The sequence below is a fragment of the Neurospora hispaniola genome, assembly GCF_033458365.1.
Source record: "Neurospora hispaniola strain FGSC 10403 chromosome Unknown B0T23scaffold_10, whole genome shotgun sequence".
Classification (NCBI taxonomy): domain Eukaryota; kingdom Fungi; phylum Ascomycota; class Sordariomycetes; order Sordariales; family Sordariaceae; genus Neurospora; species Neurospora hispaniola.
In genome coordinates, this window is record NW_026944415.1 from 1,527,035 (window position 1) to 1,541,450 (window position 14,416).

General features: G+C 52.9%; 4 protein-coding genes and 1 non-coding gene across 5 annotated transcripts; 2 read left to right on the plus strand and 3 right to left on the minus strand.

Moving 5' to 3' along the window:
• Nucleotides 1-1,551: 1,551 nt before the first annotated feature.
• On the minus strand, nucleotides 1,552-4,966 carry B0T23DRAFT_49800 (armadillo-type protein). The gene is made up of 3 exons (XM_062841366.1): nucleotides 4,958-4,966; nucleotides 4,516-4,769; nucleotides 1,552-4,443 (listed from the first exon to the last, which is right to left on the minus strand). The coding sequence occupies exons 2-3, from the start codon at nucleotides 4,570-4,572 to the stop codon at nucleotides 1,672-1,674; spliced, it is 2,829 nt and encodes a 942-aa protein (XP_062688438.1). The 5' UTR covers nucleotides 4,573-4,769; nucleotides 4,958-4,966; the 3' UTR covers nucleotides 1,552-1,671.
• Nucleotides 4,967-6,527: 1,561 nt separating this feature from the next.
• Nucleotides 6,528-8,637, plus strand: B0T23DRAFT_49832 (nuclear distribution protein pac1-1). The gene is made up of 3 exons (XM_062841367.1): nucleotides 6,528-7,051; nucleotides 7,121-7,289; nucleotides 7,381-8,637. The coding sequence occupies exons 1-3, from the start codon at nucleotides 7,014-7,016 to the stop codon at nucleotides 8,533-8,535; spliced, it is 1,362 nt and encodes a 453-aa protein (XP_062688439.1). The 5' UTR covers nucleotides 6,528-7,013; the 3' UTR covers nucleotides 8,536-8,637.
• A 2,782-nt stretch (nucleotides 8,638-11,419) lies between these two features.
• Nucleotides 11,420-12,043, plus strand: B0T23DRAFT_433120 (membrane binding-domain-containing protein; the record flags this gene model as incomplete). The annotated part of the gene is made up of 1 exon (XM_062840413.1): nucleotides 11,420-12,043. One exon carries the CDS (start codon nucleotides 11,420-11,422, stop codon nucleotides 12,041-12,043), a length of 624 nt encoding a protein of 207 aa, XP_062688440.1.
• A 207-nt stretch (nucleotides 12,044-12,250) lies between these two features.
• B0T23DRAFT_326635 (Metallo-dependent phosphatase-like protein) lies at nucleotides 12,251-13,897 on the minus strand (the record flags this gene model as incomplete). Its single annotated transcript, XM_062835564.1, has 1 exon — nucleotides 12,251-13,897. The coding sequence occupies one exon, from the start codon at nucleotides 13,895-13,897 to the stop codon at nucleotides 12,251-12,253; it is 1,647 nt and encodes a 548-aa protein (XP_062688441.1).
• Nucleotides 13,898-14,308: 411 nt separating this feature from the next.
• B0T23DRAFT_t405 lies at nucleotides 14,309-14,382 on the minus strand. Its single transcript has one exon. It is a non-coding gene; the product is annotated as a tRNA-Val (tRNA).
• Between the last annotated feature and the right edge of the window lie 34 nt (nucleotides 14,383-14,416).

Here is a 14,416-nt window from a genome sequence, read left to right on the forward strand (position 1 = left end):
CTGCATACCTACCTACATGGATGGTACTTTTGACAGCTGTACTAGTAGTAGTGACCAGAGCATTAGTACAACGTATACCTCACTTGAGTACCTAGAGATACCTTTCTTACCTTTCTTACCTATCTATCTACCTAGGGACCTACACATATCATGACAAAGCGGTTGGAAGTACATCTGTTTAAAGAGAAACTTACCCGCAGAAACCCGTTACCTCCCGTCCTGATGAACACAAACACGTCGGATATATCTGGATTTACTTTTGTTTTTACTACTGTCCATCAGTTTCAACCCTCCCGAAATCCAGTCTTTACCAGTTTCCAGACAGTTCCCTATGTCCCGTCCAGAGCCTCGCCTTGTACATTCGACTCATTGTTAGGTAGGAGCTGCTTTGGACATCTCGCTAATGTCAGTTGTAATAGTGAATAGCGCTGCGAGTGGAACAAGTGTACTTGCAGACTGCTTAGTGGTTTTGTTAGAGAAAAGGAAAGATACCGCTGGTAAATGGTCAAAGATACCTGTAAATATCTTTCATCTACCATGCCATGTTTGAAAAGTTAGACAAAGGTTGATATTCACAAATGCCTCCTCGAGTGTGCTCGAATGTATGTATGTATGTATCTGTAGCAAGAGCGGGAGATATATGTTTGTGCGTGCATTCTCTCATAGGTAGTAAAAGTGACAATGATGGATGTGAACCCCAAAAGTCCAGAACCCTTCCCATGCTTGCCTATACATAAGCATGGAGCGAGCCAGGCCTGCTCTACTCTACCTACCTTGGAGATTCATCCCTAGGACACTAAAGTATAGACTTGTATACACTGAAAAGACAAGATGGGTGATATGGTAATGTGAGCCAACCCTGGCCTTCTGGTGTCTTTTTTTGGCCTTTGATAGAAATAATAAAGAATTGTTTATTCATTCTCAGTTTCTTTCCTTGTTCCTTTTCCCTTTTGTAACTTGGACTCCATTTCTCAAGTTGAGAGTCCCGTCAGGCCGATCAACATGTCACGACCTACCGGCCAGCACATGGGAAAACCATGGAGACCTCGCTGACACGGATAATATATACTCGTATCCATGTTTGATGTTTCCTCGATCTGATGCACACTACTACGTGCATCCATCATCCGGTCCTGTCTTGGTGATCAGGTGTTGCATATTCCTTCTCATAGTGCGTAGCGGACTGATATAGTCCATGTTTTCTCCATGGAGGAAAAAAGACAAAAAAAAAAAAAAAAAAAAAGAAAAAAAAAAAAAAAAAAAAAAAAGGGGGAAAAACCTCGGATACTACAGCGAGAATAGCATTATAGTTGGAGGGAGGCGAATGACACAAGCCAGAGGAAGCAAGGCAGACAAGGAACCAATCAGGTACAGGGGTATGAGGCGTGATTACAATTCCTCTCTTTTTCCGACGCCGACCATGCGTATGCATTCTCCAAAATATACAAATGCCATTTTAATCTCCCCCTTTTTACCCTCGGTTCACACTACGTTCCACGTACTTTAATAAATCGCAAAACCTATACTCAACAATAATAGCATTCGGCGATGGGGGAAGAATGCCGCCACGGCAACATGACCAAGCGAAAATGCCTGACTATGGTCGGTTGAGACCCTGCTTGGCCTGGATAAGGATAATAATCAGCATCAACAACGTACCAAAGGAGACGATCAAGAGCGGCGACATACCTTCATCTGCTCTATCCGAGCCTTCAACTGGCTCGTCACTTCCGCAGCCCTCTTCCAGCTTTCCATTCCACCCGCTGTGCCACTCGAAGGAGCCTGTAACCTGCTCGCGCCAGTCCTCATGCCAGTCCTACTGCTGGACCGCTCCGCTCCGTAGCTACCGAAACCCATAGAAGCCAGCGACTCGGAGCTCCTAGCCTCCTCCACCGGCTGACGGAAGCCAGCAGGGGTGCCACGGCCGCTACTTCCTCCGCTACCTCCTTGGTGGTACCTAGGGTCCGGGCTCACCTTCTGGTGGAAGCCGCCCGACATCATGCCGTCGCCGCCGTTCTCCTTCTCTTCACTCATGCTGCTGGCAAAGCTCATGCGGTTCCTATTCGCTGACTGTTGCTGGTAGCCGTTATCGTTATAAATGCCACCGTCGTGGGTTGGGCTCATGACTCCAAGGCCGATGTGAGGCGAGCTGGGGCTGCCCGGCCGGGCACGGTTCGCGTGGCGTAGTTGATCCTCGGTGTGGCTCAGAGCTCGTTTGAGCCTGTCCAGCTCACGGCGCAACCGGTCGTTGGTCTGCTCGGCCGCTTCAAAATCACTGCGGGCCCGGACCAGCTGGGTCTCCTTGGCCTTGATCGAGAGCACGTCCCTGGTATGGTCCTCAATTAGGGAAGCATTCTGGTTCTTAAGTTCCTGGATCTCTGACAAGAGTTTCGACCGATCATGACGAGCGTCCTCGAGTTGCTTCAGCAGGCGATCATTGGCATCTCGGAGCTCTTCAAGTTCAGCACGCTCAATGTGGGAAAGGCCTGAAGGTGGGGGTGGCATTGGGGGAGTAGGGGTGTAATCCATTGGTACCGGCTTCGCGAGGGAACGCCCAGCAAGACCCCCTGGCTGGAGACCGCCACGTCCGAGTCCCATGCGTGGTGGTGCCGGCCGTTGCTCCTCGGGGGAAGGCGGATCATCAAGGTCCATAGGCTCCGGTTCCGGCTCTGGCTCCGCGCGTCGGGGAGATGGCGGCGCAGCAAATGCCGACCGCTTCTGTGGGGCCTTGATACCGCCACCAAGACCACCGCTAGGAGCAGCACCACCGGGTTTTGGTACACCTATCTTGTTACCCAGACCACCCATGCGCGGGGGCGCGGCGGCGGCAGGAGCTGGTGTAGGTGTCTGGGCAGGAGGCGCCGCTGCGCCAAATCCTGCTGGCTTCTTGGCACCGGCAGGTGCCTTCTTGACGGGACCCTTCTTCGCAGGACCCGGAGGCGGTGCTCGAGCTGCTGGCGGAGGCGGCTTTGGCTTATCCTTGGCCTTGACCTCAGCTGCCTCGTAGAACTCTTTGATCTTGTTCTTCCGGATGTCGTCCAAGCCTTCGAGATGCGGGTTCATCGCCCTTTCGCCAATGATCTTCATAATCGTACCCAAAACCTCGGCACCACCCGAGCGAAGAGCTTCACTGCTTTCGGCAAGAAGCTTTTTCGCGCACTCAACCATGGTCGCAATCTCTTGTTTGCTGGGGACATCCTTCGTTGTGCGCAAGCACCTGACGAGGAACTTCATGGTACCTTCCTTCACTTGAGGATTCTTGTGTTTGAGGAACTCGGTGATATCTTCCATGTTTTCCGTTAGATCAGTCGACAGGAAAACGGCATCCAGGGCAAGCCCCAACGCATCCGCCACTGACTGCTTCTTTTCCTTCAGACGCTCGAGGATAGGCTGCATGACGGTAGAGCGATACTTGGCAAAGCCCCTTCGGAGACCCTTTGCGAGTAGCTCGATACACTGTGCTGCCTGCGTGACGACGGCAATGTTGGCGTCCTTCATACACTTTGCCAAGCAACGTGTGATCTCGTTAAAGTCACCCTCCTTGATTCTTGGAACGTTCACAACCGCGTAAAGGGCCTCACATGCCTCCTTTCTCTCTTTCCACTTCGACGAGGCGATATTCTCAAAGAAATCTTTTGGTACTTTGCTGATGATATCCTGTGGTTCGGCCAAATCGAATGCGTCGATTTCCCCTACGTCTTCATCCTCAGGTGCGTCAGCCATTTCTTCATCTTCGTCGCCGCCTCCTGCAGGAGCGGCGGCCTGCGCAGCTTGCTGTGATCGAAGAAGACGCTCTTGCTTGGGAGCCCCTTCGGATTTGGCCTTTTCGAACAGTTGTTCTAGATCATTTTGTTGAGTCGGCTTGAGTTCGCCCCAGAACATGGGTTTCATGGCGTCGCGCAACCACCTGTAGAACTCGACGGTAAGGTTAGTAGCCTCGGCTCTTACGTTCTTGTCGGCATGGCCAAAGACCTTGGGCAAGAACTTGAGCACGGGCTTGGGGTCTGCCGTCTTGCAACCATAGTTGTGGAAAATGGCCGTTAGCGCAGCGAGCGCAGCAGCGACGACCTTGGGAACCTTGTTGGAGAGAACGGGAAGGATTTCTTCGATAACGGGGCCGGGGACGTCGAGTTCGATATAAAGAAGAAGCGCTTCGAGAGAGTTTGCCTTGATGGCAGGTCTGGTAGACGGGAGACCCTTTTCGACAATGGACGTGATGGTGTGTTGTCTCGACCGAACAGCGCCTTCACGGCCGCCAAACTTTAGGAACGCGCAAAGAGCAGCCATGCCTTCTTGTTGCGCAGCGACGTTGGAATCCGCGACAGCACCCTTCCACAAGCTGGGATCCTGGACAAACGGTCGAAACGCGGGATCGTATTCGTCGGGGGTCTTTTCGAATGCCTGAGCGGCCTCTTCGTATGCTGCCTTGCGTACTTTCCAGACCTAGCCAACGTTAACAGGGATTCTGGGACTTGTAAGCGCAACGAGAGAGACAAGTCTTGAACCGAAACGCACCTTGTGTACCCAACGGTCTGTAAGGGGCAAGGAGCTGAAGTCCTCTTCGTCACCCATGGTTGCGGTTCTGGGTGTTGTGCTTGTTATCGCAGGGCTTTCGGTCTGTGCTATTTCAGGGTTCGACGGATATCGGGACTCAGAAGACAGTCGAGGATATCGTCTCGACGGGTCGGGGAATGAAGGAAGGCTCGAAGTGCTGTGGCTGGCGGGAGTTGAGGTTGATGTAGTCTTGGAGTCGAACGAGGGTGGGCGACCTAGGGAGGAAACTCGCTTGATTAGTCTCTGAAGCGAAAGGGGTTTTCTAGAGCCGACCATAATGGGAACAAGAGGGGCATTGGAGGGACGAAAGCGAAATGTGTGCCGTCACGGTGCCTGTTGGGGTGGCCTCTGGTGTCGATGGTGTTCACCCGTTGAGACGGAAGATAGGGAGGGGAGGACTTACAGAAGCTATCAACTTGCTAGCAAGAAACGAGGAGCGGACAGAAGCAGCAGTGACTTGGATGGATGATGCAGTGTGTCAGGCAGCTGTTTTGTTTGTTGTCTGCGACTGGCAACAATGGAGTGTCGCGGGTGCGTGAAGGAAGGGAAGATATACTGTAGGTGATGCCTAGGATGTTGCGGCGGGGAATCCGGTCGTCGCTTCTCGATTGCTGCGCTTTTAGCAATTGCGCAGTGTGGGCACGGTGGGCGATAAAGATGGAAGAACTTGAGGGCCAGGAAGTTCCGTTGTCGTGTATTCCTGCTCGACCGCCCTGAGGTGCGTGTGTGATCCGCGGGGGGGAAGGAAGCGTATCCGCGAAGTTGGCGAGATACCGACAGCCGTGGTCGAGGGTGATGTATTGTTGTAGATTTGTTGACGGTGACAAGAGTCACGGTCAGTCGACGGCCACGGTAAGTAATTTGTTGTTCGTGCTTCCCGTTTCGCGAACAGGCTCTGGTTGGCGGGACAAGGGAGCGGACCAAACAGTGGACGCCGGGACGGGGTGCGACCGTAGAAGATGGCGCGGGAGGTTAGTAGTCCCTTGTTCCCCTTGTTCCCCACGTTGAACCCTAACGCCTTGTGAACGCCCAGCAAAGTCTAATGTCGACCCCAAGCAATAACCCTTGCACGCCATAGCAGCCTCCTGTGGCTCAAGGAGAAGCATGTGGCTGCGGTGTCCAATCATCTGGCAGCCTCGTCTACTGACCGCTACCTGATGTCCATCAACCCCTCTTTGATCTGCGCCTGTTGGCCCGTCACAGTCCGCCAGCGCTTACGTGCCAGCTGTCGATGCCTAAAGGGTCCTCGGTACCTGCCCCTGTCCATTCCGGTTGATGGTGCTCCCTGACACCTTTGTAGAGACAGGTTAGGTACCTCCCGTCTAGGTAACCCTGACAACAAAGGCCAGCCTGATGAAGCTGATGCGTTGTTTCTCTGCCCCGCCAAAAGCAAGACAGTCAGTCCGCCCACTGAAAGGGAACCCAAACAAAGTGCTACAGTGGGTGAGCCGTCAGGGCAGTCTGGCTTTGTCGCTGCGGTTTCCATCTGAGGCAGTCCGTTACATGCCGGCGCCGCATTGGATCGCAACCACAGGCAATGCACATGGACACACACGAGACTGAAGCATCTTGAGCAACATCATTGAGTACCAACAGACAAAACACCAAACTCTTCGATACCAGTACCCGCCATATTGCCCTCAGCTCACTTCCATTCTATCTCGCCACGAACCATTCAAGCTGCGACCAAGAGCTCCATTCGCCTCGACTAGACGGGACTCGAATCCTACTTATTCTTCTCAGGAGCCCAGAGGCAGAGAGACCAACCAAAAAAAAGCCACCAACGCAGAGCGCAGGGCAGCTAGAGACAGCGACAACTAAGTCCAGGGACAAGGGGTCCACTTTTAGGCGAACTCCTCACCGTTTGGATTTGGATCTGGATCTGGATCCGGGATCAAAGCGAGGAGAGAAAGAAGAAAGAGAGCCCGACAGCTGGCACATGCAACCAGGACAACAGCAACAACAACATCACAACAACTACTACTACACGGTAACCCGACCTCCACAACACCGCCGCCGACCTCACCAGACTCACTACTCCCGTTGCTACATACTACCGTGAGCACCCAAAGGAGCAGCTCTCCCGCGCTCAAACACTTAGTAGAGGTAGCTTGGAGTGCTCGTGGCCAGCTCTCTGCTTCCCCCCCATCCCGCTACCTGACCGAAAGGACCGGGCCTCCACCGAGATGGAGTATAAAGTCCTGAGCTGCCAAACAATTCCGTCACACTAAGGCATCGCGATCAAGATCTCCCCCGTATAAACAAGTCAACAAACGTGCACGATAACTGTACCTACCCTTCGGGCGACGCGGCAGGTGGCCACGATACGGACACGGACACGGTCAAGTCCTGGCAAACGAACGGACCGACACCGATCCCGACTCCGCGACAAACCAAAACACCACATTTCCTCCCAAGATACGCCCCTTTAGCTGACCCGCCTCCTTTGGCTGGCAACCATGTCCCAAATATTGACCTCTCGGCAGGCCGATGAGCTGTAGGTTGCTACTACTTGTCTGTAGTCGAGTCGAGTCAATGGCTAACTTGTTGTCCGCCAACCCCACAGACACAGAGCCCTCATCGCATACCTCACTGCCGCCAACCTGCCCAACACCGCCGCCGCCCTCCGAGAAGAGCTGAACCTAAGCGAAGAGGTTTTTGATCCAGCTACGGCAAAGAAGTATGAAGGCCTACTAGAAAAGAAATGGACTAGTGTTGTCCGACTGCAGAAAAAGGTGCGCATCCTGTCCGCTGTCCGACCGCCAAATAACCCTTTCTCCCTCTTTTTTCCCCCTTACCAGCCGCTTACCCCCTTGCCACATACAGATTATGGATCTCGAGTCGCGAAATCATATCCTACAGTCAGAGCTCGACAATGCGACGCCTACATCGCGACAGAACAAAGACCCTGTCGCCTGGCTACCCCGAGCACCTCCTCGACACACGCTTCAATCACACCGAGACCCCATAACCTGTGTAGCGTTCCACCCTGTTTTCTCGTCTCTAGCTTCCGGATCAGAGGATCAGACCATCAAGATCTGGGATTGGGAGCTAGGCGAGCTAGAGAGGACGATCAAGGGCCACACAAAAGCTGTCCTCGACGTCGACTATGGCGGCCCCCGCGGGAACACGTTGCTAGCTTCGTGCAGCTCAGATCTAACTATCAAGCTTTGGGACCCCCTAGACTCGTATAAAAACATTCGGACTCTACCCGGCCACGATCACAGCGTCAGCGCCGTGCGGTTCATCCCTGGTTCTGGTAACCTTCTGGTTAGCGCAAGTCGCGACAAGACACTAAGGATATGGGACGTGAGCACAGGGTACTGCGTCAAGACATTGCGCGGCCATGCCGAGTGGGTGCGCGACGTGTGTCCATCCGTCGACGGGAAATATATACTCTCCACCAGCGACGATTACACAAGCAGGCTATGGGATGTAACGATAACAAACCCCGAGCCCAAGGTGACCTTGATCGGCCACGAGCATGTCGTGCTATGTTGTGCCATTGCACCTCCGGCCGCATATCAGAACCTTGCCGCCATGGCCGGTATCAAGAAGCCCCCTGCGACAAGCTCTGCCGAGTTTATGGCCACGGGCTCTCGAGACAAGTCGATCCGGTTATGGGATGCGCGCGGGACATGCATCAAAACCTTGGTCGGCCATGATAACTGGGTGCGAGGGTTGGTGTTCCATCCTGGAGGGAAATACCTCTTATCTGTATCCGATGACAAGACCCTTCGGTGCTGGGATCTGACACAAGAAGGAAAATGCGTCAAGACGATCGGGGATGCGCATGGCCACTTCGTCCAGTGCATCAAATGGGCCCCGTCGGTTATCAAGGATGCGTCGGTGAACGGTGAACATGGGGAACCAAACGGGACGCCAAAGAAGGGAGGAGCGGCTGCCAATCCCGAGGCTCAGATCCGTTGCGTGATTGCGACAGGAAGCGTTGACTTGAACGTCAGAATCTTTGCCAACTGATGCATACGCATGGCATAAGAGCGGCTAGAGCAGGATGTCTCAGGCAGAGAGAGCCCATGCACCGGAAGCAAAGACACAGGTTGCTGCTCAGCGGGCCCTTGCTGATATCCACCACTACCCGAGAGCTATATTCTTGGACGGCTGGCCGTGATGCTAGCTCCTACAGCACTTGCCCCGAAGAACATCATTGCTGTTTTTTGTGAATGGGGCTTGCTACTCGCACGCATCACAGTCCTTGGATGAGACCTGGAGAAGCAAACCCAAAAGAGAAAAAGAAGAAAAGAAAGGAAAACAAAAAAAACACAAAAAAGACCAAAAAGAAAAAGGAAAAAGAGACTTCTCGGCGGGCACCTCACGGGAGAAAGGGGTCTCGTCACGACTAATACCCACCCATTTGAGCAAAAAAGCAGGGAGGTAGGGTGACGGACGGGCACTCCTTGTTGCGTTATCTTCTCGTGAGACCCATCAAATGATAATGTTGCGCCTGATGGATGATGACTGATGAGAGATCTTTTCTAGACAGATGAAAGAGAAACAGTAGAGAGGAACGGCACGGGAAACTGAGAGGATTTGTAGATCTGAACAGAATTCAATAGATACCCCAATTTTTGGACGACTTATACTCGAGTGCCGGTTGTCGTCCGTTACCATGAGAAAGCAGCTCTTTTGACTTGCAGCAGTGATGAGTCTCGACGATAGCCGATACTTTGTCTTTACCCTTCTTCTGCTCGTTCTCCCAGTCCCGAATCCTACACTCTGCCCACCCCCCGGCTGGATACAGTACTCCCTTCTGACAACCAGCTTCAACACTCTATGGACTTGTACCCGACCTCAAGCAACCAACACAGCCAATAAACTTGCACATTGTCCTCCTGGCATTTCTGCTTAGTCTTGTGTAACTGAGTTATTCCGTGTGAAGTCCAAGTGGATTTCGCAAGCTGGCGTACCAATTACGTTCAGTTGCACCTAGTCGTAGCAATAACCCCCACGGGAAAGCCAACCCATCGCTTGTGCCGCCCAAGTCGGTTGTACAATTTACCTAATACCGATCTTCTTCTGTAGCTATGCCGCTGCAGACTGTTGAACTTGAGCATGCATGTCTCACTCAGGAAGCAGAAGGGTCCTTACAAAAACATTTCTTGAGCTTTATGGCCTATGCGGGCTTTATGGCGGTGTGACCATTCCACTGCCGTCGAGTATGTATATACTTGGTTATTTCTCTAGTGTCCAGTAAGATGACTACCTCTACGTCACGGTAGTAACTCGAATCCCCTCTCCCCCTTCCTCTCTTGTATGATTCGCCCGCGAAAACTCACGATGGAACTGTTCTTACCCCCTCATGCCATGACGTGTGCTCCATCTTTCTTTCTTTCTGATCGAGGCGCCTCGCCAGTCGCCACTGCCGTCGTTTGTGCGCCTAAGTCAAGGTACCTATGTATGTGTGTATGTGTGTATGTCTTGTTTAGGAAGCAGCTACATACATACTACCCTGCCACTATATTAGCGAGGCGCCAAACCTACTGTACCCTATGGAAGGGATGCCCCTTGGCCACCCCTTTTTTTCCCCACGATCCTGCCCTTGTCCGCGCCTACCAGATCGACGCAGCTACCTTACTGTAATGGACGGGAGGACCCGTTACCCGTACGTACCCTCGTACCCGACGAGCCGACCTTCGTGTACACCACTTTAACCCGTACCTGATGTTGCCGAGTCGGAGAGGTAATGAAACTGACGCCACGCCACGTCTTCCCTTTTAACAAATCAGCTTGTGGTCTTGACAATGCCTTTCATGGAAAGGTCTACTCGATACAGAATGTCAATCAGGCACGCCTGCCCCCTTGCTACGAACGCTTATGGAAGGTGCACTGCACAGGCTGTGGACACAGGGTACTTGGCCCAGTTGTGATGCCTTCACCTCCCCTTGGTATTGGATACTAGGTGTGATCCGGTCCCCAAAGCCAAGGGTGGAGTTCCAGTCTGGTCAACTTCCTTTTTATCAGCTCAACACAATCCGCATATACAGCCAGTGGCTACTTAGTAGCTTTCCATCCATTTGCCTGAGACACAAAAGGACATGAGCGGCTCTGTGTACTCAGTCTGTGGCCGACTCTACGACAAGTGGACGTACAGTGTGTTCGGTATCGTGGGGGAACATCATCTGCCGGCCATCGCCTTGCCTCACCCCCTCCTCCTTCCCACCTTGCCCTCTACAAGGATTGTCATCGTGTATGCCGATCGACATGCAAGCTTCCGGACTACGGGGGATACGGGCACGGCTGCGTTTTGTGTGATGATCCGTGGTTGAGGAGTCGCGCCAACTTGGCGGCAAGAAACCGCAGTGGTGATACTGATGATGCGACAAGATCCAATTACTGAGTCGTGAGGCGACATTGACGCTTGACGGAGCTGTCTCATTGGAAGTTGGCGTGGTGTCAAGGCTAGGGAATCGTGCGGGGAGAGTACGTAGACATGAAGCTCCAAGAGAAACGGGAGGCTTGAACGATGGGCAGCCAACTACTTTGAGGTTGGAGAGTTGCAACATGTGGGTGAGAGCGGGACACCAGTCACCATCGAGGAGGCCAACCAAATGGGTACCGGGGAAGAGGACACGGCATTGTACGCAAGTCTCGATCACCGCGGAGAAGGGTCCAACCCGGTTCTCCAGCTCGACTGAGGGTGTCTCAAGGGTACGAAAAACCTATAAATACCTCCTCTTCAACCTCTTCCCAGCCTCGATTCTCTTCTTCGGCATCATCACACATACCAGACAGACAACACAAGACAACCCAATCTCTTTCACAAATCACACTCTCGCAATCCCAAGCCATCCATCCAACCAACCAACCAACCAACCAACCAACCACCTTCTAACCCAACAAAAACATGGCTCCCTCAGTCGATCCTACCAAGGTCATCTTCTACCAGAAGAAGAACTTCGAAGGCTCCGGCGACACTTACGCCGTAGGCCAAGACGTCTCAGTCCCTGGCTCTCTTAACGACAAGTACTTCTCCGTGGCCGTCGGCGCCTCTGCAAAGGTCATTGCCTGGCAGCACTACAACGAAACAGGCCACTACCGGGAATGGACAACATCCCAGGCTGACATCTCGGACATTGGCGGTTTGTCTCGCTTCCGGGTGGTCGACGACGACACCCGCGCCGTCTCTTTCCTGTTCAAAGACGCCACGGGAGGGGCGGACAAGCAGTACAGCTTGAAGGTGGATGCGAGGGACGTCGGGACCGTGCTGCTTTACAGTAATGATGGAGACGAGTATGGGCTGGTCGGGATTATGCCAGAGGGAGGACCGCCGGTTACGGCGGCGGTGTATGTGAGGGATGAGCATTCCGGGGTTTATATTGCTGTGGGATCGGTGTATTTTGAGTGGAACAAGGACAACAACGAGGTGGATGTGGTGGAGAATGAGAATTGGCCGAAGCAGTTGAAGTCGAAGAGGACGGGGAAGAGTAGCTTCGAGGTCACCTTGGTTGACAATAAGCCGTCGGAGTGAGGGTGAGTGGAGAAGACGACAGGGAAGCTGGACGCTGGATGGCATGTTCTGGATGCGGATGAATAAGTGATGTTGTGATGTTTGCGAGAAGCGAGGCTGAGATTGAGATTTGGGTTCGTGAAGTAACATCGGGATTGGATATATAGGTACTATCGCCGCTCGTTAACAAGAAGCAATAAATGAAATCCATACGGGAGTCGGTATCTCTCATCGAAATTCCTGCAACGCCGGATCCGCCAAATGCGTCTTATCGTTAGGCGTGGCAGGATATCTATCCTGTCCATATGTCGCATTCAGCGTGACAGCCCCCACAATCTCACCATTCTCCAGCCGAATATGAGTTCTGATAGCAAACTCCTTGAGACCTTCCTGATCAACCACGATCTGACGAGAACCCCGAATCCAGCTACCATAGCCTCCATAGCCAGTGTGCTGGCCAAAGCAGAGGTCTATTCCACGTCCACGTCCATATCCATGTCCGTTTCCTTCCCCTTCTCCTTCGTCGTCCTCCCCAGCGACGACAGCCTTCTGCTGAACACCAGGAACCTTTCCATCCCACTTATAACACCACGTGTTCCCATGATCGTGCCCAGAAAAGAGTGCCATCATGCCGGGAATCGAAGCGATAGCTTCCATAAAGGGGACGTCTTGCTCACCATAACCACAGCCCTCGCCGTCTTCCCCATTTGCACACCACCCTTGTCCTTGCTGCGAAAGAGGCTGATCGTCATTGATTCCCGGTTGACGGTGTGCATCTACACCTCCCTGCTGCTGTCCTTGCTGGCCTTGTTGGAGAGCCAAGGAAGCGTTGGTCGGGATGTGGACGAATCCTATCGACGGGATTATTCTTCCTTTTCCGTCAGCTCCGCCTCCTCCGGCTTTGGCTGCCATGGAAGCACTGGTGGATATGAACCAGTCTACTACTGATTGATGGACCCAGTTCGGCTCGCTGAGGAGTTGACCCGTCTTGGGGTGCCGCTGCTGGTATTTGTTCCCGCCTCTGCTGTCGAAGAACCAGAGTATTAGGGCTGGGGTATCGCATTCGCCGCCGCTGGCTGTCTGCTGGTTTTGGTTTTGGTTTTGGTTCGGGTAGAAGTGGTTGATGTGGACAAGGTTCCAAAACGCCCATCGATACCATGGCTGCCGCGCCCTCCGCCGTACTACTTTCGGGTTGATGTTCTCGCAACGCGCTGGGTAGACGGGGAGATAATAGTTAGTAACCCCCGCCTCTTCATTAGTAGTAACCATCCTCCCCGTCCGCGAACTCAGCCACTTCTTTTCTTCCTCAAACAACGCCTCCCTCGAAAGATTAAATGCACTATCGTGATTCCCGTACGTACTCGCCCACGTCAACCCTCTTCGTACCATCGGCTCCACAATTTGGTCGATATACGTTGTGCTGTTTTCCTTGAAGGTATTTTCGCCCGTGATCAAGTCCCCATTCAAGACGACGAGGTTTGTTGACGGTTCAGAGTCAAGCACGCTGTTCATCACCCGGATGGAGGAAGCGTCTTGCAGGGGACCCCATTTTTCCCAGGCGTTTTCGCCGAAGTGGAGGTCCTCGAAGATGGAGATTTGGAAGGTGTTGGTCAAGCCCCTGGGGGAGAAGGTGAGGGGGGGTGGTTCAGAGAGGGAGGAGTGGGTGGGGGTTTGGCGGCCATGGGTTTGGTCGGGTAGTAATAGGAGGAGGAGGAGGGTTACGGCGGCGACAGAGGATGATCCGGCGAATAACTTTTGCCAAAAGGGGGAATGGCGGCGGTTCCTCTTGATGGCGGAGTGGTGGTTGGTGTGACGAGATAGTAGCTCGCTCGGAAAGCGATGAAGGTCTTTGCGATCTTGATGGTGAAATGCCATTTTGTCAGCAACTGAAACCGCGGAAAGGATATAAGTTGAAGATGTCTGCGGTGAGAGGGCACAGTTGGGCATCCAACTTGAATACGTTCTGCAATGATCTAGCTATTGAACCGGACAACATCAAGAAGCGAACAAGAGCGGGAATCAGGGCGATCAAAGCGGAGGCTATTGTAGCAGTGAATACTACCAGGTGATCTGTCAAATTGCCATGCCCGGTTAAGACACTCTTTCACCGATTAACAGGTGCGACTGTGAAGCCCGGTGACCGGTGCGCGCATGCATGAAATTACATCTCCAACGGGCATCACCAGTCTACAGATGTGGGTGTTTTCACATGTCATCAAAGTAAAGAAGAATCAAAAAGACCGGGGGGAAAAGTAGGGAGACAAGGCAAAAAAACGAAGATAAATGTGATCCGACCCAGGCTCGATCTGGGGACCTTCAGTGTGTTAGACTGACGTGATAACCAACTACACCATCGGACCAAATGTTGAAATTAAATATTTGAGGATGGCTTGA